Raw genomic sequence first — 25,605 nt, forward strand, 5'->3', positions numbered from 1 at the left:
TCATTCATTCAGATCTAGGATGTGTTATTTGAGTGTTCCCTTTATTTTTTTGAGCAGTGTATATATATACACACACACACAATGTACGCATTCATATAAACATACATGTATATAAATATACATGCTCAAAGCCTGAGGTATTTCAGTTCATATTTTTATTAGTGAAAACAGCACTTTGACACAGGAAATAAACAGAGGTAAAGCACTCAGGAAAGCTGTGGTCTTCACACATACAAGTTTAGCTTTATCAACTTATGCTCCTCCACCCAAACTCCTGCACTACTCTTTACATTCATACGTTTCAGCAACTTCTCCTTAACAGTATCAGAGCAGCTACGTTCCTCTTTAGTAGCAAAATCATTGGAGAAGACGCAGGATAGCAGGTCAGCAGACACATGTTCAACTACACACACGGTCAGCGTCATATGCATGTAGCATCAGCTAAGAGGAACCTTCTAGGATGTATTAGACCCTTTCTGCCTGAGCTTCACACAGGCCTAAAGTCACCATAGAGTACAGAGCACACAGCATGTATTAAACCACCAGTGATAAAGGAGAGAAGAGAGTCAGACTCAGAGATACAGGCAGGGAGGAATAAACAGTCACCAGTACTGCAGGAGTTTCCTGTCCTTACATGTTGATGAATGTTACTGAAGTTCATACAGAGAACAAATAAAAGTGAAACTCTTGCAGTTTTTTAAAGATGAGCAAACAGTTTTTTGCTAAGGAAAGGGGAATTCTGACATCTTCAGAGGGGTGGAACAGAAGCAGGACCCCCAAGAATGAGTGTGTTGTTCCCACTGTTTTTTAGGGATGTGAATTCCCTTCGCAGGGCCTTTGTGAGGCAGACCCGGGCACCTGTTTCTGTTTACTGTAATTTAAACGGCAGAAATATTGGGCTCCAGATCACGGCAGTCATATCAAAAGCTGCTTTTCCCCCCAATTATGTATCCCTCCTTTCCATCTTCTGAAAGCAGCAGTTGCCCTTTACATGCCACGATGACTTGGCCAATATACAGGGTCCAAAATGACCTGGATTAAAATCTCATTACATTGATGTACATTGAGTTTAAGAGTGTTTTTTCCTTTGGCGCCACGATCATAAATGTATCATAAGACTGCTATCATAAATGCTCATGATTGGTTTAAAATAAGTTTATTAATGGCTTGTAATTATGTCAGGAAGACCTTAAAATCATTAATAAGCTTTTACAACCCAAAATAAAAAGGGCCACAGTGGCCTGTTGTTTGGTTAATAGTGAACCTTCATTAATTTATCCTGTTAAACTTAAGATTATGATGTTTACTGATCTTACTTTGTCTTACTTTGTACAGTCAGCATTAAACCTGTCAGCGTAATCACATTTACATTCATCAGGTATAACAGCTCACTTTAATTAATGTGCTATAGCCACTTATTAATGCTTTATAAATCGTTTATGACCTAACTAATAACCGTGGACAAACACATTTTAAACTATTTATAAACACTTTATAAGGGTCGTCTTATTTTAAAATGGTTCCCTTCAGAGATGACACCATATTGAATATCACTCCAGTCCATGGGTCACCTGTCTTACCTACATTGGGCTGGTGAGGCTCCAGGTTTTCATTCCAACCAGCACGAGGACACCTCATATAACTAAACGCTTTGAAGACCAGATAATTAAACTGATTAAACAAGTGAAATCAGGTGTGTGTGTGTGTGTGTGTGTGTGTGTCTGGGTGATTGGAAAGAAACCTGGCAGGTGCTAAAGCTGGTGACACCTGGTAAAATCCAACAGCAACATCTGCAGCATTAAAGTCCTTGTGGAGCCTCAACCAGACCACAGTATATTCTGTTGTAACTCCAAATAGTCAAAGGGCTGCTAGTTAGAGTAACACTTGATTTGGAGTGGTCCTTTGTAGATGAGTAATAAACTCTTAATAGATTATCAGTAATACATCAACAAGATGTCGGTGAAGTAGCAGTTGTAAAAGCATCAGAATACGCTGAAATGAATATCTTGTAGATCAGTGGTTCTCAACCTTTTCCACCTCAGGGCCCACCCGTTTATCACTAGAAAGCAAAAAGGCCCACAGTGTCATTTTTGGGAAAATGTTCACACAGTGATATGTGATGTGTTTCGGTGAACATGAAATTTCAGCAGAATATTGTTGTGTGTGGACAACTAAGTTCAGGTGATTCTTGGGGCTAAGGGCTAAAAAAAACCTGACAAAGCTTCTTTATTGTCCGGCTTGTATCAATGTTGTTAACTGTTAAGCGTATTTCTTTCTTATTGTTAAGTGAATTCTTTGATTCTTTGACTGATAATTATGACAAAGTGCCATCACAGGCCCATTACAGACCACTTAGGTCCAAAAGGGGTCCACCAAGGGGTGTTTCGCGGCCCACTTGTGGTCCTTAACTCTGTGGTTGAGAAAGCCGGCTGTAGATGTTCTGTTGAAACATTACTTACATTAAGTACATGTGCTGTCAATCTGTTAATTACACAAAACCTAACCTCACTCAAGCCTGCCCAAAACCTAACCCTAACCCTGGCCCTAATCATAACCCTGCTCCTAATCTTAAACCTCATATGTTTTTGATGTCACTGAGTGTTTGTTTCTAAAAGGACCACTCAAAATAAAGTGCCACCCAGTTTCCTACCTGAAAAGTGAATCAGGAATACAACAGAAACATGGACTGAACCTCCTGTATTAAATCAGTTTCCCAGCTCTGATCCCAGAGGCCCACTGCTCTCCACATTTACCTGCTTTCCCTGCTCCCATCACACATGATCCAAGTGCAATTTGGCATGTTGAAGGAGGGAAAGCACTAAGCAGTGGGCCTCCAGGGCTGCATTAAACAATGGCCTTGAATTTAGCATGCAGCAGGGGTGGGGAACTACTGTCTTGGGAGGCCAGATTCCAGCACAGTTTGGTGATGTTTCTGCTCAACCACCTGATTCAACTCATTGGTGTTTGAACAGGGAAAACAGCAAACTATGCAGGACTCTGGCCCTCAGGTTTTTCACACGTGGAACACCAAGATGTTGGGAGGGTTCAGCTGCTTTCGTTGCTTGAAACCTACATGAAATGAAATTGCACTTGAGTCGCATGATGTAAAGCATAAAGCTCATTTGAAACTAAGAGAGGGGTAACAGTGTCAACTTTGTAAAACAAGCCAATTACAATGGCAATAGCACATCATGTGATCACATCAAGCAGAACACTTTCAAACCATTGGTTTCAATGGATCAATTGACAAGAACATAAAACAGAAGATTTTCTGGGCAGTGGAAACGGGAACTCTCTTTTTAAGCTGATAATACATTCTAGTTTAAGCATGAATCGTAGCCTAGTTCATGAACATTGACCCCACACCTGCAGGTCCACCTGCAGGTTAAACAGGTCTCAGACAGTTGTTACGTCTACAACTGTTTCAGAGTAAAAAACAACTCGTCTGAACTTGAACGAAATGGTAACCAGCATGGAAAGAAATGTCAACTATTGCACTCTCTTCACCACCGTTACTTCAAGGCTAAACCCAACAAAATGCACAATGCACTCTTCCCTCTTTGAGCTTGTCCTGGGTCAGCCATGATTGCGCTTCTGCAATTCCTGATTTCACTGAGATAAAACTACAAAGGAAATACACAATGAGGCACAAAGTTTTGGCACCTATAAAAGGATGGGCTGGTAGGAGAGAAAAAACTGACAGCATCAACAGTCAAAGAGAATCATGTCAAACAAAAGGTATTACAGGTACAACAGAACAGAAAATTATAGCATTAATAATTTATCTCCACAGTAGATGCCACTATATATAATAATGGTGTGTTCAGACAGTCGTAAACTTGGGAATTTTCCACGTGTTGCACATGAACCATTGACAAAGTCATAAATGCAAGTGGTAAACTTGGGCAGCTTCATGAGTAGTGACATATCCCTGGCCAGAACATTCTCTATTATCCATAACCATATAAGACCCAAACATGTCGAAAATAAGACACGCTAACCCTAAAAGATGCTGCGAGGTTAGTTCATGCATTCAGACCAGACTACTGCAACATGCTCCTGGCCGCTTGCTCTTAGGTGCTGATTCTGAATAAATTTTAGAGGAGATGGGACCTTCTACAAACCTTCTTTCTCTTTCTTAATCTTAATCTGGTCTCGCTGTTGACTCGGACTCACTACTACAAAGTCTCGGTCTTGACTTGGGCCCAATCCCATTTCTTATTTTTACCTCTTGTTTTTGAGGGTCACCTGGTTCCTTGGATCTGAGTTAGAAGGCTCAGTGGTTGAATGAGAAACGGGACCCTCAAATAAAGAAGAACATCACTTCATTAGCAGCTACTAGCGCTGCTCTGTAGGCGACCCTGCCAGTCTGCAGTGACAGCAGAGGAGGGTAAAGTTCAGCTGCTCACTGCTGGGCATTTAGGGAATCATATGCCTTCAAAGAGGGGGATACAACAATTAGTTACTTTTGCCCACCCCTAATTCTTCAGTGATATGAAGCTGAATTCTTGTTCAAATTCTCCCATTCCACCTTAAACTGAGCAGCAGTTACATTCTGGCACTTCAGGCACCAGAACTGCTGGACTATTTAAGGTGAAATTAAATTTTGCTGGCTAGCTTCTGAAACATCAGCATTTTTGTGCTTGTTATGAAGCAAAGGAGCATAATACATTGAAATGACATTAAACGTAGGTAATACAATATTTATCGTAATTTTTTAATTGAGAAAATTCTCACATTTTTGGGGTTCTTTGGTCGTTTGTATAGCCATCTTGCCGATTTTTCTTCTTTTCACATAAAACTCTGTTTGGAGTCTGAAAAACCTCCATATGGAGGGCCATGTAGCCCTAATACCTCGCCCTATCCACTTCGCCCTATCTCAACTAAAAAAATCGGGACACCCTACCCCCTAGGCGTGAACGTGCTAAGGGCTAGGTGGTAGGGGTGAAATGGGATTGGGCCTTGGTCTTGACTACAACACTATTGTTAAGCCCTTTGAGATTATTTTTAAAAATCGATATAACTTCACGTTTATTATTGGTCCGTCTGAGCAGGTTTCCATATTGATCATGTGATGCATTTTCTAGATGCCCATGATCACCCCAACGAAAAACAAGTGGTCACATAACAATGTAATTTGGTCACATGACAATGTTCCGAGTTCATGAGGACCATCTGAACACACCATGACACCACACTCCTTCACCCATCCTACACCTGACAGCATGTTAGCAGTGTCGCTAACTGAAGCATTCCTGCTACACTTGAGCTCAGGAATGCCCTCTTATTCGAAGAGTGGGGCGGACCGGTCATTGGTCATCGTCTTTTTGAGCCTCACGCCACGCCGAATGGCCAGCAGCACATCATCTTCCTGCACGTCCAGCTCTTCTTCATCCTCCTCCTGCAGAGCATCTGATTGCCCGATGGAGGTGGGCGTCTCTTGGGAGGCTGAAGGTGAAGCATTGCTGCTGTTTCCTGTGCTGGAAGATGTAGGACTCTGTGGAGTTTCGCTGTCTGTGGTAGCCGGCGGCTCCGGGACGGTGGGGGTCTTAACAGGGATTACGGGGGTTCTGATCGGGATCGGGCCCTGACCACTGGAACCGCGCCACAGACTGGGCTTTGATGAGGGAGCACGGCGGATGGTGGCTATGCCAGGTGTGGGGATAACGGAGCTGCAGGGCAGTCCAGGGGTGGAGGTGGGGCGCTTGGCTGGTAACATGCGGCGATACGATTGGCTGATTTCTGTGTTCCGCGGAACAGAAGTGGTCCCATCGCAGTCGGGATGCTCCACATCGTGGTCTCCACTCACTGGCAAATAGTCATAATCAAATACTGCAGAGAGAGGAAGAATACAACTTCATACAGTTTTATACTGAACACCCAGCTTATAAGTAGCTTGTAAGTGTGGTAAACTGAATAGTTCCTCCTAATATGTCTGTGATTTTATGATGAATGGACCAACAGAAATGTGTCTTTATATTAATGTACATTAAAATTTAAGAATGTGTTTGTTTTCTCCTTTAAAGTTACTGTTATGGAGCTAAATTCTTTCTTTGAACAATGATTAGATGGTGTTTATAAATTATTGTGAAGAGACTGCATTACATTATTGGGTTTTATTACAGTTGTTATTACATTATTGGGTTTTATTACAGTTGTTATTACATTACTGGGTTTTATGACATTTGTTATTACATTATTGGGTTTTATTACAGTTGTTATTACATTACTGGGTTTTATGACATTTGTTATTACATTATTGGGTTTTATGACATTTGTAAGTGCAATTTTTATTGGGGTTATTACATTATTGGTAAGTCCTTGCAATACTGGGTTCTCTTAAAAAGATGGTTCTTCAAGGATTCTTTAGTAAAGAAAATGGATCTTTATAGAACCATGAATACTCAAGAACTGTTTGCATGATAAAAGGGTTCTTTGCATCATGAAATTGTTCTTCAGATTGATGGAGAATGTGCTGTAGATGGTTCTATACAGAACCTTTTTTGAAAATGGTTCTACATAGCACCAATAAGTGTTTTTCTATTACTACACTTACAAAAGAGATAGTCCTTCAAGGGTTGTTTAGTAAAGAAAGTGGTTCTATATAGAACCATGAATACTCAAAGAACCTTTTGCATGATTAAAGGTATAATTTGGTATAATATGGTTTAATTTTCAAAAAGGTTCCATATACAGCCCGTTCTCCATCAGTCTGAAGAACCATTTCATGACGCAAAGAAACCTTTAATTATGCCAAGGGTGCTTTGAGTGTTCATGGTTTTATATGGAACCATTTTCTTTACTAAAGAACCATGGAAGCACCATATTTTTAAGAATGTATGAACGTTTTAACACAAGAACACTTTTAGGTGCTATACAGAACCCTTCAAATAAGTTCTGAATAGAACCGTCTACAGCACATTCTCAATCCATCTGAAGAACCTTTCATCATGTAAAATGTTATTGGAGTGTTCATTATTTTATATATAACCATCTTCTATGATATAACCCTTAAAGTACCATCTTTTTAAGAGCGTAGAACCTAATATTAGAATAATTTACCAATTATGTAATCACCCCAAAAACATCATTTTCTTGACTGAAGAACCCGTGAAGAACCATCTGTTTTATGCGTGTTCAGCCCGAGCCCTACACGCATACGAGTTCTAGATATGTAAGATTTGAGTATAAATGTCCTTAAATCATGAGGATTTTGTACAAACATGAAAACAATGCATCAAGCAGAGTGAAACTGACTCGCTCCTTACCGTGAGCGTCCTCGCTGCAGCACGGTGTGTTGGTCTGAGTACTGTAGCCGCTGGAACCTTGAACAGAGTCTCTGCTGCGTGGGATCTCCAACGACAGACCACGAGACAGACACACGGCCAGCTCCTCATGAGCTTCATCCTGCCTCACAAACAAACACATCTGTGACTCTCAGGGATGGACTGGCCATAGGGAGTACCGGGACAATTCCCGGTGGGCCGCTCTGTGTGTGGAGAGCTAAAAATAGAACCCGATTTAAGTATTCTAATATTGAACTGTGCATTGGTCACGCATGAGAAGGTCCTGTCTCAAATGACGCCTGTACCCTACCTAGAGCACTACTTAAAAATAAAAAACGTCTCAATAAACCATCATTAAATGTGAAATAAGGGGTTATATAAACTATTCCTGAATGTAAGTGGCTTTTGATCAGACGCATTTGGCACTGTTTGGGTGGAGATTCTGCCATTTCATGTCCAACATTGTTCACTTCATAGGGCGAAGGAAATCGTTTGAGACGGTACCATTAGTCTCTGATCCTCAAGGTGGACACGGAGAGTTTAATTTAGGAGATTAAGCAAAGAGGCCCAGGCCTCCTTCTCCCCTGCCACCTCCTCCAGCTCTTCTGGAGGGATACCGAGGTGTTCCTAAGACAGTCGAGAGATATAATCCCTCCAACGTGTCCTGGGTCTTCCCCGGGGTCTCCTCCCCGTCGGACATGTCTGGAACACCTCCCTAGGGAGGCATCCATAGGCCATCCTTACTAGATGCCCAACCACCTCAAATGGCTTCTCTCAACATGGAGGAGCAGCAGCTCTACTCCAAGCCTCTCCCAAATTGCCAAGCTTCTCACCCTATCTCTAAGAGAGAGCCCGGCGACCCTGCGCAGAAAGCTCATTTAGGAGATTAAGCAGTGCTTATTGTCGTTCAGAAATATTTGTCCATAGTAACTGATGGCAGGCTTATTTGTTGGTTGGTTGGTTGGATGGTTATTCTAATTAACTTCAGTAATAAGTTACATGGAAACTATCAACAGAAAAAAATATTGAAATATAATATGTTGACATCTACATTGTTCCTTAGGTTCAGGACAGTTCAGAGGAATCAGCTCTCACAGGCAAAGTGAAGAGAGAACTGCAGGAGAGGAGCCAGTTAGTGAGGTTGAGGAGAGAGATACACAAGCGGAGAGGGCAACAGAAGAGCCAGTCAGTGAGAAGGAAAAAGATGATACACATGACAGTGTACATGAGAGTGAAAAAGAGATTAACTACTATACTCGACCCACACTGGATAATTTGAAGTTGTTCATTAGGTATCATCCTCAACAAAAAGCAGCTTGCCCACAGAAGCATGCGCTGTATTGCTTTGTTTGCATGGCATTTTGAAAGTCCACTGACAACAGCTCATCCATTACTGGTGTGACAGATTGGAAACATGTCGCAGTTGTCGGAAGAAAACCTTAAATCTCTTATTTTTGACATTTTTCAGTTTTGGAGATATTTTGAAAGTGCCTGTTGTTCTTTATATTGTCTGTAAAGTTCATGATGAATAGACTAAAAGAAACAGCCCAAAATGACTTGGAAAATATTCTGGTTCCATGTAATTACGTTAAAAATAAAGTATGTTTTTTCCTTCTCCTGTAAAGTTACAGTTTTGGAGATACAAGGTTTTCTTCCGACAACAGTGATGTACATCAGCGCATAGAAGAGCATGAAAAAAGCTTCTCACATAAAAACTGTGCTGAAGCATTTTTTTTACAGACTACCAAATCAGACATCTCCCATTGGAGAGACATGCTGGTGGGCTAAACATGATGCTCTTAAGAAGGTCTATGGATCATTCGGCCACCCTGAAAAGGGTCTGTATGTTGATCTTCTTCTTGCATTGTCTGTCATCCAAGATCGGGCCAGCATGAAGACCAGAGTTCGAGTAAGAGCGAGATCATTCGGAGAGGCATTGCTGATGTATGAAACAACAATAACTGCTCAAGTTTACCTCAGGATTTTTGAGCAGACCTCACCATTGTCAAAATACCTGCAAACAGAAGGCATGGACATTCTGTCAGTCCACAGAATGGTTGTGGCAACACAGAAAAACCTGCAAGGTATGGCCAGAGATTTCGCTCCTTTCAAAGCAGCTACAGACAGATTTGTCCAGTGCGCAAATGATAAGATACAACAGGAGGACAACGAGACTGATGTTGTAGCAGAAATTGCACTGCCACAGAAGAGAGCAAGAAAGAGAACAAAAATGTCTGGAGAAATGACTGACGATGAGAGAGTGAGAGATCCACACAAAGAGTATGAGGTTATGGTGCATAATTAAATCATGGACACAGTAGTTGAAGCAATCCAGAGAAGATTTCTCACACATGGAACGTTTTATGTTGACCTCTCTCCTACACTCTGGGAATTTTTCCCAGGTCACTTCCACTCCTCTTCTGGAATCAGCCCTACAGGAACTCAGCAAGTGTTTACTCCCTTTTAACACACAGGCAACTGTTGAAAACCTGCAGAGTGAACTGAAAACTCTGGCTGTTCAGTGGGATAGGTTGAAACTGTCTCCAGTGAACGAATACAAGTCCAGAACAGTGGAGGAAGTTGTAGGAGTTAAAGAAGGGGATGCTGAAATTGTGAACAATTCCTCCTGCAAAAATTGCCCACTTTGTTGTTATCAGGTCCTGAGAAGGTTTAGCTTGCTGACAGATGCCTACCATATTCCTGGCCTGGCATACAAGTTTCTGCTCACACTTTCTATATCTCTAGTGGCCTGTGAACGCACATTTTCAACACTCAAGTTCATCAAGAACAGACTCAGGAGCAAGTTGTCGCAAGATCATTTGGAGGCTTTTATGCTGATGGCCACAGAGAGAGACATTTTGATGTCCTTAGATGCAGAAACAATCATCGATGAGGTTGCAGAGAAAAGTGGCCTGCTCAGAAAATTGCTCCTCTAGTAAGGTATGTATATGATCATCTGTTGTTTCTTGTGTTCTACTTGTTCTAGAGAGTTGTTGTGAAGTGGGTGAGATGAACCCGGTTTCATTGTCTTGTACACCCTAATACAGGTGTTGTGCTCCTCACCCTGGATTTGCTGTGCTCTGAGTTGGGGCTGGTTTTGTGCACTTCATCTCTGGAGCTGCTGGACTCACAGCTCTCTCTCACCCTCTCTCTCTCCTTTATCCTGCGCAGAGTGTTCACCATCGGCTGGTCGTATGGGCCCGGCCTGGCCCAGTCCTTCAGGGAGAGAATGAGAGAGAGATGCACAAAATGAGACAAAAACAGAGAATCTGAAATATGTATTCAGTAAATTAGGGGTTAACCTCTTAAACTGCAGGCTTATTAATCAGTTATTAATCCAAACACTTATTTTTCATGCCAATGAACCGTCCCACAGTTAGTCCCAACCTCGCACTGTGATTGGCTGATAGGGATTCTACAACCCCAATTCCAATGAAGTTGGGACGTTGTGTAAAACATAACTAAAAGCAGAATACGATGATTTGCAAATCCTTTTCAACCGATATTCAATTGAATACACTACAAAGACGAGATATTTAATGTTCAAACGGATAAACTTTATTGTTTTTTGCAAAAATTCACGTCTTTTTGAATTTAATGCCTGCAACACATTCCAAAGAAGTTGGGACAGGGGCGTGTTTCCCACTGTGTTACATCACCTTTCCTTTTAACAACACTCAATAAGAGTTTGGGAACTGAGGACACTAATTGTTGAAGCTTTGTAGGTGGAATTCTTTCCCATTCTTGCTTGATGTACAACTTCAGTTGCTCAACAGTCCGGGGTCTCCGCTGTCGTATTTTGTGCTTCATAATGCGCCACACATTTTCAATGGGAGACAGGTCTGGACTGCAGGCAGGCCAGTCTAGTACCCGCACTCTTTTACTACGAAGCCACGCTGTTGTAACACGTGCAGAATGTGGCTTGGCATCGTCTTGCTGAAATAAGCAGGACGTCCCTGAAAAAGACGTTGCTTGGATGGCAGCAGATGTTGCTCCAAAACCTGTATGTACCTTTCAGCGTTAATGGTGCCTTCACAGATGTGCAAGTTACCCCTGCCATGGGCACTAACACACCCCCACACCATCAGAGATGCTGGCTTTTGAACTTTGCCCTGATAACAATCCAGACAGTCCTTTTCCTCTTTGGCCCAGTGGACACGACGTCCATGATTTCCAAAAACAATCTGAAATGTGGACTCGTCAGACCACAGGACACTTTTCCACTTTGCGTCAGTCCATCTCAGATGAGCTCGGCCCAGAGAAGCCGGCGGCGTTTCTGGGTGGTGTTGATATGTGGCTTCGCTTTGCATGGCAGAGTTTTAACTTGCACTTGTAGATGGAGCGACGAACTGAGTTCACTGACAGTGGTTTTCTGAAGTGTTCCTGAGCCCATGTGGGAATATCCGTTACAGAATGATGTCGGTTTTTAATGCAGTGCCGCCTGAGGGATCGAAGGTCACGGGCATTCAATGTTGGTTTTCTGCCTTGCCGCTTACTTGCAGAGATTTCTCCAGATTCTCTGAATCTTTTGATGATATTATGGACTGTAGATGATGAAATCCCTAAATTCCTTGCAATTGCACGTTGAGAAACGTTGTTCTTAAACTGTTGGACTATTTGTTCACGCAGTTGTTCACTAAGTGGTGAACCTCGCCCCGTCATTGCTTGTGAACGACTGAGCCTTTCAGGGATGCTCCCTTTATGCCCAATCATGACACTCACCTGTTTCCAATTAACCTGTTCACCTGTGGAATGTTCCAAACATCCAACAGGTTTTTTGAGCATTCCTCAACTTTCCCAGTCTTTTGTTGCCACCGTCCCAGCATCTTTGGAACGTGTTGCAGGCATCAAATTCAAAATGAGTGAATATTTGCAAAAAAAAATAAAGTTTGTCCGTTTGAACATTAAATATCTTGTCTATGTAGTGTATTCAATTGAATATAGGTTGAAAAGGATTTGCAAATCATCGTATTGTGTTTTTATTTATGTTTTACACAACGTCCCAACTTCATTGGAATTGGGGTTGTATGATTGCACCGCAACAGCAACCAGCATGAAGACTGTTTAATGGAATTTAAACTGTAACTTTATGCAATTATTTGTGTTGTCACTATCTCAGAAAAGCAATAAGAAAAATACAGAAAAAACATTGGTATAATCAAATAATACACTTTGTATTTTGGCCTAATCATTCAGTTACCACTGTAATGATTTATGAACTACTTTAAATTTCATTGTACCATTTCTCTGTGTATATGACAAACTCTTGAGTCTTGATTTATTAAATAATAGTATCAAGTTTTCATTTACAGCTATGAATTATTATTGACTATTACGGCTACTATAAAATATAACATAGCTACTACAATTATTTGTATACAATGTATATTATATTTATATTTATACCATATAATATGCAGTAACTACTATAAATTATTCAGTAACTACTAGAATTTAGTCAACTCTGTGAAATATCCAGTAATTACTATAAATTATTTATTAACTACTACACAGTATTTATTAAATACTATAAATTATTAGTAACTGCTATGAAATGTTCAACTACTACAAATGATTTAGTAACTACTATAAATTATTCAGTAGCTACCATAAATTATTCAGTAACTACTATAATTTATTAAGAAACTACTACAAATGATCCAATAACTACTATAAATTATTCAGTAACTACTCAAAATTATTTAGTACCTACTATGATTTAAGTAACTAAACGATTCAGTAACTACCATTAATTATTCAGTAACTAAAATCAATTATTTAGTGACTACTCAAAATTAGTAACTACCATAAATTTTATATATATATATATATATATATAATGTAATAGAAATTATTATACTACTATATATTAACTACTATAAACCATTCTGTAAGTACTACAAAATATTCAGGAAATACTTTAAAATATTCAGTAACTACTCAAAATTATTCAGTAACTACTCAAAGTTATTTAGTAGCTACTATGATTTAAGTAACTACCTTAAACTATTCTGTAACTACCATAAATTATTCAGTTACTACCCAAAATTATTTAGTAACTACTATAAATTATAACTACTATGAATTATTCAGGAACTAGTATATGTTATTTTGTAACTACTATACATTTTTCAGTAACTACTATGAATTAAGTAACTAGCATAAATTATTCAGTAACTACTACAAATTATTCAATGACAATTATAAATTATATTATAATACTATAAAATATTCAGAAACTACGATTAAATGTTCAGACACTACCAAGAATTATTAGTAAGATTAGTAAGAATTATATTAGACCATATACAGACTCTAATGCGGACTGATGGACTGATGTCATCACTCTACAGCTCTTTCTATCCTTCAGTCTTTTTTCCTACGTTTGCCCATTTATTCATTTTTGAAAGATGCAGGGTGACAAAAAAATTGTAATAAAAAAAGGGAGCAAATCTATGAAAAGAAAGGCTAAGCAGTGGGCGAGGAATGGAAGGAGCGGTAAAGAACAGATGAGTGGAATGGTGAAGGAGTAGCACTGACCTTCCAGCTGGGCACTCTGTGGGAGAGAGGGAAGGCGCTGGGGCTGAGAGGAAAACACAGCCCAAAATCTGCCAGCGAGAGGGCGTGGCCGTGGTGTGACCACGCCCACTGATGACCATGAGAGGGGGATGAGGGAGGAGGAGATGGAGGGATGAAGAGGGAAGAGTCCACTGAACTCTCTGCACACGGGCCGAGCGATTCACACCCATTTAACAACTGAACCAGCGGGTAAATAAAAACAAGCAAACAAACAAATAACAGGATGGACGAGGAATCATGGGCGAGGGGTGTAAAATACAGTTAAAATACGGTTGAAGGTGACAAATCAACTGCACTGGTATGTTAGAACACTGGAATCAATCATAAGCAATGATAAAAATACTTTACAAAATAAGTGCAAAAAAAATTATAGTAACTATATGAGATTTAGCATTTTTCAAATATGCAGCATTCCGGATGTTCATTTTATTAAACCTTACACATCTTACATTACTTCATTATTTACAGTGTCCTCCAATTTAGCTGAAACCTACGGAGTTGTTGAGCGTTTTTGTCATATTAGAATAATTCATTAAATGCACCTTTAATAACTGTCTTTTTATTACTGACAACAGTCATTAATGACGATTCCAAACTTTTGAAAGGTACTGCAGTTTGTCCAGTCAAGTCTGTGTACACAATGTATTAAAAATGATTTGAATACTAAGATTATATTCACCAAACTGAATTCAATTGTGGTGAAATTTGAGAATTCATGATGCAATTGTTTCCTAAAAAATCGTAACGGGATCATTGTTAGGTCAGAGATTTTACACCCCTAGAAATAATGTGTGAAAGAAATAACATAAATCATGGTGCAATAAATACAACAAAACATGACAACTACATAAGAAAATGTGAAGGTCAAATGGCATCGCTGGGTCTGGATCAGTCTTCACTGTTTAGCTTTAGCCTTGGTCTTTTATTTTACAGTCCAGCACTGACGAAGCTGGAGCTCAGTGAAAAAACTGCATAATCATCAATATACTGTGAAAATCTAACATTGTGTCGAGACCTTGTTGGCAGCTGAAAACAACACGTACGATTTTTTTGGAAGTATGTTCAAATATAGGCATTATCTTCACAATTTATATTTATATTCAATCAGATGTGTGACTGCTACTGGTTGTGTGTGTATGGGTGTGTGGGTGTGTATGTATGTCACCTTGTCTTCAGTGTTGGTGTTGCAGTCAGGTAATGTGGGAGTGGACTCATCAGGGCAGGAGGATGCAGAGCACTAAACACACACACACACACACACACACACACACACACACACACACACACACACACACGCACACACACAGCCATGCAGAGCAGTGTATATGCCGTGCACAGACACAAAAAAGCCATAGGACACCACATATAAACACAGAGAAATCAAAATATTAGAATTTTGCAAAGGAAAAGCAGAGGATATGAGAGAAGCTATGAACACTAAGCACAAATCACTATATTATCACTAATCACTACACATTACCCATGAGCTACTAATCTCTCATGACTGAAAACTAAACTCTAATCACTTAAGAGTAATCGCTAAATACTAATCACTAAATGTTAATCACTTAACATCAATCACTAAAGAATAACCCATAATCTAAGACATAATCCATAAACATTAATCACTAAACACTAATCACCAGTCAGTAAACACTAACCCATAATTCCTAAGTATAAATCACTAATCATTAAACAATAATCACTAACCACTAAGTCATAATCCCTAACCATAGTTCACGAATCCCTAAACATGAATCACTAATCATTAAATATTAATCACTAAACAATAACCCATAATCTCTAAACATAAATCACTAAACATTCATCAATAAACAGTAACTCATAATCCCTAAACATAAGTCACTAATCAATAAACAATAATCACTGAACACAAACCCCTAATCCCTAAACATTCCATTTGAATCACTGTATATTAATCACAAAATACTAACCCATAATCCCTAAACGTGTCACTAATCACTAAACTTTATTCACTAAACACTAAACCCAGTAAACCCTAAACACTAAACACAGTAAACCCTAAACACAGTAAACACTAAACACTAAACCCAGTAAACCCTAAACACTAAACACAGTAAACCCTAAACACAGTAAACACTAAACACTAAACCCAGTAAACTCTAAACACTAAACCCAGTAAACCCTAAACACTAAACACAGTAAACCCTAAACATAGTAAACACTAAACCCAGTAAACCCTAAACACTAAACACAGTAAACCCTAAACACTAAACACAGTAAACTCTAAACCCTAAACACAGTAAACACTAAACCCAGTAAACCCTAAACACTAAACACAGTAAACCCTAAACACTAAACACAGTAAACTCTAAACCCTAAACACAGTAAACCCTAAACACTAAACCCAGTAAACACTAAACACTGTAAACCCTAAACACAGTAAACACTAAACCCAGTAAACCCTAAACACTAAACCCAGTAAACACTAAACACTGTAAACCCTAAACACAGTAAACACTAAACCCAGTAAACCCTAAACACTAAACACAGTAAACTCTAAACACTAAACACAGTAAACCCTAAACACTGAACACAGTAAACTCTAAACCCTAAACACAGTAAACCCTAAACACTAAACACAGTAAACCCTAAACACAGTAAACACTAAACCCAGTAAACCCTAAACACTAAACACAGTAAACCCTAAACACTAAACACAGTAAACACTAAACACAGTAAACTCTAAACACTAAACACAGTAAACTCTAAACACTAAACTCAGTAAACTCTAAACACAGTAAACTCTAAACACTGAACACAGTAAACTCTAAACACAGTAAACTCTAAACACTGAACACAGTAAACTCTAAACACTAAACTCAGTAAACTCTAAACACTAAACACAGTAAACTCTAAACACAGTAAACTCTAAACACTGAACACAGTAAACTCTAAACACTAAACTCAGTAAACTCTAAACACTAAACACAGTAAACACTAAACACAGTAAACCCTAAACACTAAACACAGTAAACTCTAAACACTAAACTCAGTAAACTCTAAACACTAAACACAGTAAACACTAAACACAGTAAACTCTAAACACTAAACACAGTAAACCCTAAACACTAAACTCAGTAAACCCTAAACACTAAACACAGTAAACCTTAAACACTAAACACAGTAAACCCTAAACACTAAACACAGTAAACCCTAAACACTAAACACAGTAAACTCTAAACACTGAACACAGTAAACTCTAAACACTAAACACAGTAAACCCTAAACACTAAACACAGTAAACCCTAAACAAAAAACACCGTAAACCCTAAACAAAGTAAACACTAAACCCAGCAAACCCTAAACACTAAACACAGTAAACCCTAAACACTAAACACAGTAAACCCTAAACACTAAACAATCCCAAAACTAAACATTAATCATACAATTTAAACACTAATCCCAAATCACTAAATACCAATCACTAACCACTAAGTACAAATCCCTAATTACTAAACACTTAAACTGCACATCAGCCTAGAACTAACATTCTACTGCTCATAACGGAGAGAGGACATGGGAACATGCAGAGTGAAGATATGAGAAAGAGAGGTACAGAGAAAAAAGAGAAAGAGACACAAAAAGAAAGAAAGAAAGACAAAGATATAAGGCTAAAGAAAGAAAGAGGAATAGAGCCAGAAAAAAGGATGTGTGTGTGTGTGTGTGTGTGTGTGTGTGTGTGTGTGTGTGTTGTGACAGGTCAGAATGACTCATCACTGTCTCTAGCAGTGTGGCTCTCTAACTTGATGGTGAACGTTCCCTAGCAACAGGAGACGGTTCCTATGGTAGCAGGTCTGGGCAGAGTTCCGTAATAATACATATTCATTACTGCATACAGACATGGTCTCTCTGCCCCTGATGCAATAAACATGAGGGATATCATACAGTAATATCCATATTCACAAGAACATGACTTAACTGTGCACATGTCAAGGACCCTCAGTGATGACTCTTATTATGTAAAGCAGATGTGATTTAACCTTTTTTCAACCTCCCATTTCATTCCTAGCCATTTACTACAGCGACAGATACCTTCTATATCAAATAAGAGCAGGAGCAGATCACAAGGATAGTAGAGTGAACAGAAAGATTTTGATATTTTCTCCCCTTTTCAGTACCTTTCTGTACATTCTCAGCATACACACTTCCTTCCTCATACATAAACGCTCTATTATGCCACACCTGGATATGTCTGAGTACAGTTGTTTTATTATTGTGTTGAAATAATTAATTATTTCTATACTCCACTGCCTATTATTTGATTATTTGGCGACTCAATTTCTGCTGGTTCCTTTCACTTTGCTGCCATTATGTGCATTTATTTTGCAAACTACTGTTACATTAGATATTTACAATTCATATTACCTTACAAAATAATCAGTCTTGACCAAGACTGGACCAGAAGATTGGCAATAAAAAATCCTCCATGTTTGTTCACTTACCAAGCTAGCTAATTCACTAACTATAAACACAAACAAGACAACAACAAACAAAACACTGGTTAACCAATTAGCTAACTGTAAAGGCTAGTGTGAATGAGTCTACTGTACTGTAAACGCTAGTGTGACTGGGTCCGCTGTACTGTAAACACTAGTGTGACTGAGTCTACTGTACTGTAAACGCTAGTGTGACTGGGTCCGCTGTACTGTGAACACCAGTGTGACTGAATCTGCTATACTGTAAATGCTAGTGCAAGTAGGTGTACTATACTGTAAACATTAGTGTGACTGAGTCTGCTGTACTGTAAACACTACTGTGACTGAGTCTGCTGTACTGTAAACGCTACTGTGACTCAGTCTGCTGTACTGTAAACGCTAGTGTGACTGAGGCTGCTGTACTGTAAACACTACTGTGACTGAGTCTGCTGTACTGTAAACGCTACTGTGACTCAGTCTGCTGTACTGTAAACACTAGTGTGACTGAGGCTGCTGTACTGTAAAAGTTACTGTGACTCAGTCTGCTGTACTGTAAAAGCTAGTGTGACTGAGTCTGCTGTACTGTAAAAGCTACTGTGACTCACTCTGCTGTACTGTAAACACTACTGTGACTCAGTCTGCTGTACTGTAAACACTACTGTGGCTCAGTCTGCTGTACTGTAAACGCTACTGTGACTCAGTCTGCTGTACTGTAAACACTAGTGTGACTGAGGCTGCTGTACTGTAAAAGCTAGTGTGACTGAGTCTGCTGTACTGTAAAAGCTACTGTGACTCACTCTGCTGTACTGTAAACACTAGTGTGACTGAGGCTGCTGTACTGTAAACACTACTGTGGCTCAGTCTGCTGTACTGTAAACACTACTGTGACTCAGTCTGCTGTACTGTAAACACTAGTGTGACTGAGGCTGCTGTACTGTAAAAGTTACTGTGACTCAGTCTGCTGTACTGTAAAAGCTAGTGTGACTGAGTCTGCTGTACTGTAAAAGCTACTGTGACTCACTCTGCTGTACTGTAAACACTAGTGTGACTGAGGCTGCTGTACTGTAAACACTACTGTGACTCAGTCTGCTGTACTGTAAACGCTAATGTGGCTCAGTCTGCTGTACTGTAAACACTAGTGTGGCTCAGTCTGCTGTACTGTAAACGCTACTGTGACTCAGTCTGCTGTACTGTAAACACTAGTGTGACTGAGTCTACTGTACTGTAAACGCTACTGTGACTCAGTCTGCTGTACTGTAAACACTAGTGTGACTGAGTCTACTGTACTGTAAACACTAGTGTGACTGAGGCTGCTGTACTGTAAACACTAGTGTGACTGAGGATGCTGTACTGTAAACGCTAGTGTGGCTCAGTCTGCTGTAAGCAACTGGCTCAACTTTCACTCTGCTATGGTTGCAGAATAATATTTCTTGGTCACCTGTGTGTTGGTGTCTGGAGGCATGGGGGATGGGCTCTTAGACTGACAAGTGTCCTGAGAGGTGAACCCAGAATCATGTGAGGAAACGCTGGGGAGGCGGACAGAGCCTTGCTGGGGGAGGGCGGAGCCTCGGTAACGGAAGTGTGACGTGGGAGAGTGAGAGTGACTGCTGCTTGAACGGGAATCACTGCTGTTCACGCTGTTCAGACTACTGCTGAGAGAGAGAGAGAGAGAAAGAGAGAGAGAGAGAGAGAGAGAGAGATTGATCATTAGATTAAATACAGAAGCAGCCCAAGTGCAGTACACTACAGGTGTATGCTGTGCTGGTTGCTGTAGTTACACACCTACACATGCTGGACTTTCTTGACGTAGTGCTGGGAGAAGAAGGTGGAGTCTGGTATGACCAGCTGCACTCTGACCCCTTCAAATCAGAAATCACCTGCACAGACAACATAGAATATGAATATAAACATAGTATAAACCATCAATACAATAAATCAATATCTCAATAAACAAAATAAGAAATAACTTATTATAATATACTCTCACTGGCCACTTTATTAGAAACTCCTCCCTCGTAGCTCCACCTTGCTGGTGTACACAGAGACTGCGGCTCCATCTGTTATGCACAGTATGTGCCCAGCAACAACGCTGTGTCTGACACACTCGTACCTGCACCACATGACAGTGTCACTGCTCTGCTGAGAATGGCCTACCACCCAAAATAATATTGGTCAACAGACAGGCTGTGGTCTATAATTGTACAACCCTAATTCCAATGATGTTGGGACATTGTGTAAAACATAAATAAAAACAAAATACAATGAATTGCAAATTTTCAACCTATATTCAATTGAACACACTACAAAGACAAGATATTTAATGTTGAAACGGATAAACTTAAATTGCAAATATTCACTCATTTTGAATTTGATGCCTGCAACATGTTCCAAAGAAGTTGGGACAGGGCCATGTTTACCACTGTGTTACATCACCTTTCCTTTAACAACACTCAATAAGCGTTTGGGAACTGAGGACACTAATTGTTGGAGCTTTGTAGATGGAATTCTTTCCCATTCTTGCTTCAGCTGCTCAACAGTCCGGGGTCTCTGTTGTTGTGTTTTGTGCTTCATAATGCGCCACACATTTTCAGTGGGAGGCAGGTCTGGACTGCAGGCAGGCCAGTCTAGTACCCACACTCTTTTACTACGAAGCCACGCTGTTGTAACACGTGCAGAATGTGGCTTGGCATCGTCTTGCTGAAATAAGCAGGACGTCCCTGAAAAAGACGTTGCTTGGATGGCAGCAGATGTTGCTCCAAAACCTGTATGTACCTTTCAGCATTAATGGTGCCTTCACAGATGTGCCCACACTTTTCCTCTTTGGCCCGGAGGACACGACGTTTATGATTTCCAAAAACAGTGTGAAATGTGGACGCGTCAGACCACAGGACACTTTTCCACTTTGTGTCAGTCCATCTCAGATGAGCTCGGGCCCAGAGAAGCCGGCGGCGTTTTTGGGTGTTGTTGATATGTGGCTTTCGCTTTGCATGGCAGAGTTTTAACTTGCACTTGTAGATGGAGCGACGAACTGAGTTCACTGACAGTGGTTTTCTGAAGTGTTCCTGAGCCCATGTGGGAATATCCGTTACAGAATGATGTCAGTTTTTAATGCAGTGCCGTCTGAGGGATCGACGGTCACGGGCATTCAATGTTGGTTTTCTGCCTTGCCGCTTACTTGCAGAGATTTCTCCAGATTCTCTGAATCTTTTGATGATATTATGGACTGTAGATGATGAAATCCCTAAATTCCTTGCAGTTGCATGTTGAGAAACATTGTTCTTAAACTGTTGGACTGTTTGCTCACGCAGTTGTTCACAAAGTGGTGAACCTCGCCCGTCCTTGCTTGTGAACGACTGAGCCTTTCAGGGATGCTCCCTTTATACCCAATCATGACACTCACCTGTTTCCAATTAACCTGTTCACCTGTGGAATGTTCCAAACAGGTGTTTTTTGAGCATTCCTCAACTTTCCCAGTCTTTTGTTGCCCCTGCCCCAACTTCTTTGGAACGTGTTGCAGGCATCAAATTCAAAATGAGTGAATATTTGCAAAAAACAATAAAGTTTATCCGTTTCAACATTAAATATCTTGTCTATGTAGTGTATTCAATTGAATATAGGTTGAAAAGGATTTGCAAATCATCTTATTCTGTTTTTATTTATGTTTTACACAACGTCTCAACTTCATTGGAATTGGGGTTGTACACCTACATGGTGCACCAATAACATAGGTGTTTCTAATAAAGCGGCCAATGAACAGATGTGTGAGGGGGTGGGTTTCTGTTAGTACACAGGGGTTTCTGATGTATTTAGGCAGGCGTGTGTTCATACCTGCTCGCTTGAAGGAGGCAGTTTGTGGGGATCCATAGTCAACGACCTCAGATCATCAGAGATTGACTGCAGGTGAGTGATTTCACCCAACATACACACTTCTTCTTCCTAAAGAGAAGAAAGGTAAACACATACAGTAATATAATGTCTTTAATTACTTCATTCTGAACTCGTCCTCAGGTGGATTCTGTGCTGTTTCATCCAGAGTTTTTAACCTCTCTACTAAACCCCGACTTGTTACCGTATATAAGCTCAGACTGAATCCACAGATGGTGTATCATCTGAAACCCAGTGACCCAGAAACTCATCAAGACTGCAATGTTGAAACACTGAGTCAGTAACTTCAAGCAAGTCCTCTTCAAGCACGCTTTAAAAGGTCGATACGTGCAAGTGAGAGGAGAGGAGAAGAGTGGAGGAGGAAAAAGAGAAAAGACTGATAGAGTTGAGAAGCAATCTTGAAAATAGTACAGTAAGAGAATAAGGGATGCTGAAAGAGAGAAGAATCAGAATTACACTTGTTTATCAGCCAAAATCAATGATCCTGAATGGTTCTTGGCTTGGATATATGGTTCTAGGGAAAATCCTTGACAGGTATTGAACCTCTGCATTATGATATATAACTGTAAAAAGGTTCTTCACACTCATATAACTCATTTATAACAATGGATCTTTAAAGAATTACATCTTTCTACAGCTGAATCGTTCATTAATTTTTTGAGCTTTTTGTAATGGCTCTGACTCACAAAAGCATGAACTCTGCAAGACTATACACAAAAACAAGGCTACAGAGTTTATCAGCCAGAATAAACTAAATAGCTCTTGGCTTGGATATATGGTTCTAGGCAAAATCTTTACAGGTATAGAACCTCTGCATTATTATATAACCTCTGTAAACTGTAAAAAGGTTCTTCACACTCATATAACTCAGTTACAACATTGGTTGAGCTGCACTGTTTTTAAGCTGACTGCAATTTCTTAAATTTTACTGGCATTTTTCAACCAAAGCTTAGAATGTGTTGGGCTGAATGCACACATGAAACACACAAGTACATTTCCAGCACTTTCTGGTAGCCAACGTCAAAATATGCACATATGAACCAAAACATTATGACCATTATGACCTGCCTATTATGCTGTTGGTCCCCCAAATACCGCCAAAACAGCTCCAACAGCTCTGCAAGACCAGTAAAGGGACCCTGTGGTATCTGGCCCCAAGACATTTGCAGCAGATCCTTTTAGTTCTATCAGCTGCATGGTAGAGCCGGACATGTAGTTCCAACATGTTCCACAGGTGCTCAATCCTATTGTGATCTTGGGAATCTGGAGGCCAGGACAACACAGACAACTCTTCATCATGTTCCTCAAACCATTCCTAAACAATGTGTAGCAGTGTAGGAAGATGCATTATCCTGCTAAAAGAGGCCTTTGCACTGAAGGGTGTACCTGGTCTGCGACAATGTTTAGGTAAGTGAGATGCGTCAAACCGACGTCCACATGAATGCCTGGAACCAGGGTGTTTCAGCAGAACATCATCCAGAGCATCACACTCCTTGAAGAGCTTGTCTTCTTCTTACCACGGTGCATCCTGGTGCCATCACTTCCTGAGGTAAACGATGCACATGTACCCAGCCGTTCACGTGGTGTCAAAGAAAATAGGACTCATTACAACAGATGACCTTCTTCTATTGCTTCAAGATCCAGTTCCAAAGCTTGTATAACTATTTTAGGCACTTTTGATGGTAGACAGGGGTCAGCATGGGCAATCTGACCCATCTGGCCCCATACAAATCAGTGCGCAATGCACAGTGTGTTGAGGCACATTCCTCCCATTAAAATTCCTTGTGCCCCAGTAGCTGTTCTGTCAGTTCTGACCAGATGTGATAGCCTTCATTGCTCTCAAGCATTGATGAGCCCTTGGCGCCCAACACCCTGTCACTGGGTCATGGATTGTGCCTCCTCAGGCCACCACTGCTGACAGGGAGCACTCAACAAGCCTTGCCGTTTCAGTTATACTCTGACCCACTCATCTGGCCATAACAATTCTCACCTTGTCAAAGTCACTCAGGTCTTATGCCTGACCATTTCTCCCACATCCAACATGCCAACTACAAGAACTGACTGTTCACTTACAGTCTAATATATCTCAGACCATGACATGCACTGAGATTAAAGGGTAATTAACATTATTCATTTCATCTATGGTCATAATGTTTCGGCTCATCAGTCAACATTAATATGTTACGTAATGGACATTTTGAATTCCTAAACAAATAATGTAATAATAATGTAATTTGTAAAAAGTTTAGTAAGTGGTTCTATATAGAACCATGAACACTCAAAGAACCCTTTGCATGATTAAAGGCTTCACTGCACCGTGAAAGGGTTCTTTTGATAAATGGAGATTGTGCTGTAGATGGTTCTATATAGAACTTTTTTGAAAAAGGTTCGATATAGCACGCAAAAGAGTTCTTATATTGACATGAGCACAAGCTTGACACCACAGAAGAACTATTTGGCGCTATATGGAAACCCGTTTTAAAAAGGTTCTATACAGAACCATCTACAGCACGTTCTCCATCAACCCCTTTCACGATGCAAAGAATGCTTTAATTTGGCAAAGGGTTCTTTTACTATTCAGGGCTTTCTATAGAAAAATTTTCTTTACTAAAGAACCCTCGAAGAACCATAATTTTAATTGGGCAGGCTAAAACATGGGAGAAATGACATTCCATTATGGCGTTGCTCCCCGTCCCCCCTGTTGGAACTGTACTCTTCGAGAGTGTAGACAGAATCTGTCCTCACACAAAACAGAAACTGAACAGAAAGTGTAATGAGAAAACAGATGGCGGGATCGCAGACAGACGGAGGACAGAGGGGCTGGCGGGGCTGACTTACTATGGCAGGTCTGAGCATGGAGACGAAAGAGCAGAATCGCGCTCTCTCCTCTATCAGGGCCTTCCTGACCGCCTGCCTCTCCGTCTCCTGCAGCGAGGCGTATTTATCGGTCACTCCCTGCAGAGCGCTGTCTACCTGCGGCTGTAGATCACCACGACCTGCAGCATACGCACATTTACAAATGCATCATTATCACCACCACTCAACGCCACAACTCAGCCCCACGTCAGTCTCCCACACCAACATCAATATCACTCCCAAAGCCACTCTGACCAGGTCATTTCATCATCTCTGCTGCAGCAGATACAGACACTTGCAAGACGGACCATAAGGCCCCTAAGACCTGAGAATTCCTGTTCGAAGCATTTTTGCTGAATAAAATATTATTTAAAAAATATTTTTTGCTATATAAAAGTAAAATTAAGTATAAAATGCAAGTAAGTGGCATAGGTATATAATACAATATAATAATATAATACAGCTCATTTTTTAAGGACCTCTGTCGTTAAAACAAAGAAATAACAGTAACAAAGGCGTTTACATAATACATTCATGAC

At 40.2% G+C, this 25,605-nt stretch overlaps 1 protein-coding gene across 5 annotated transcripts in view; it reads right to left on the minus strand.

Moving 5' to 3' along the window:
• Nucleotides 1–4,476: 4,476 nt before the first annotated feature.
• Nucleotides 4,477–25,605, minus strand: part of LOC108439795 (MTSS I-BAR domain containing 1) — a 57,172-nt gene continuing 36,043 nt past the window's right edge. The window contains exons 7-15 of one of the 5 annotated variants that reach the window (XM_037542871.1): nucleotides 25,049–25,206; nucleotides 22,154–22,261; nucleotides 20,313–20,435; nucleotides 20,108–20,202; nucleotides 19,764–19,977; nucleotides 15,031–15,102; nucleotides 10,350–10,502; nucleotides 7,269–7,407; nucleotides 4,477–5,832 (exon numbers count right to left, since the gene is read on the minus strand). In XM_037542871.1, the coding sequence (XP_037398768.1) occupies nucleotides 5,285–5,832; nucleotides 7,269–7,407; nucleotides 10,350–10,502; nucleotides 15,031–15,102; nucleotides 19,764–19,977; nucleotides 20,108–20,202; nucleotides 20,313–20,435; nucleotides 22,154–22,261; nucleotides 25,049–25,206 (1,610 nt within the window). In that variant the 3' untranslated portion in view covers nucleotides 4,477–5,284. The remainder of the gene's footprint in view (nucleotides 5,833–7,268; nucleotides 7,408–10,349; nucleotides 10,503–15,030; nucleotides 15,103–19,763; nucleotides 19,978–20,107; nucleotides 20,203–20,312; nucleotides 20,436–22,153; nucleotides 22,262–25,048; nucleotides 25,207–25,605) is intronic. The other 4 variants (XM_037542872.1, XM_037542873.1, XM_017718391.2 and 1 more) reach the window with 4 other exon arrangements.

The sequence above is a fragment of the Pygocentrus nattereri genome, chromosome 11, assembly GCF_015220715.1.
Source record: "Pygocentrus nattereri isolate fPygNat1 chromosome 11, fPygNat1.pri, whole genome shotgun sequence".
Lineage (NCBI taxonomy): Eukaryota > Metazoa > Chordata > Actinopteri > Characiformes > Serrasalmidae > Pygocentrus > Pygocentrus nattereri.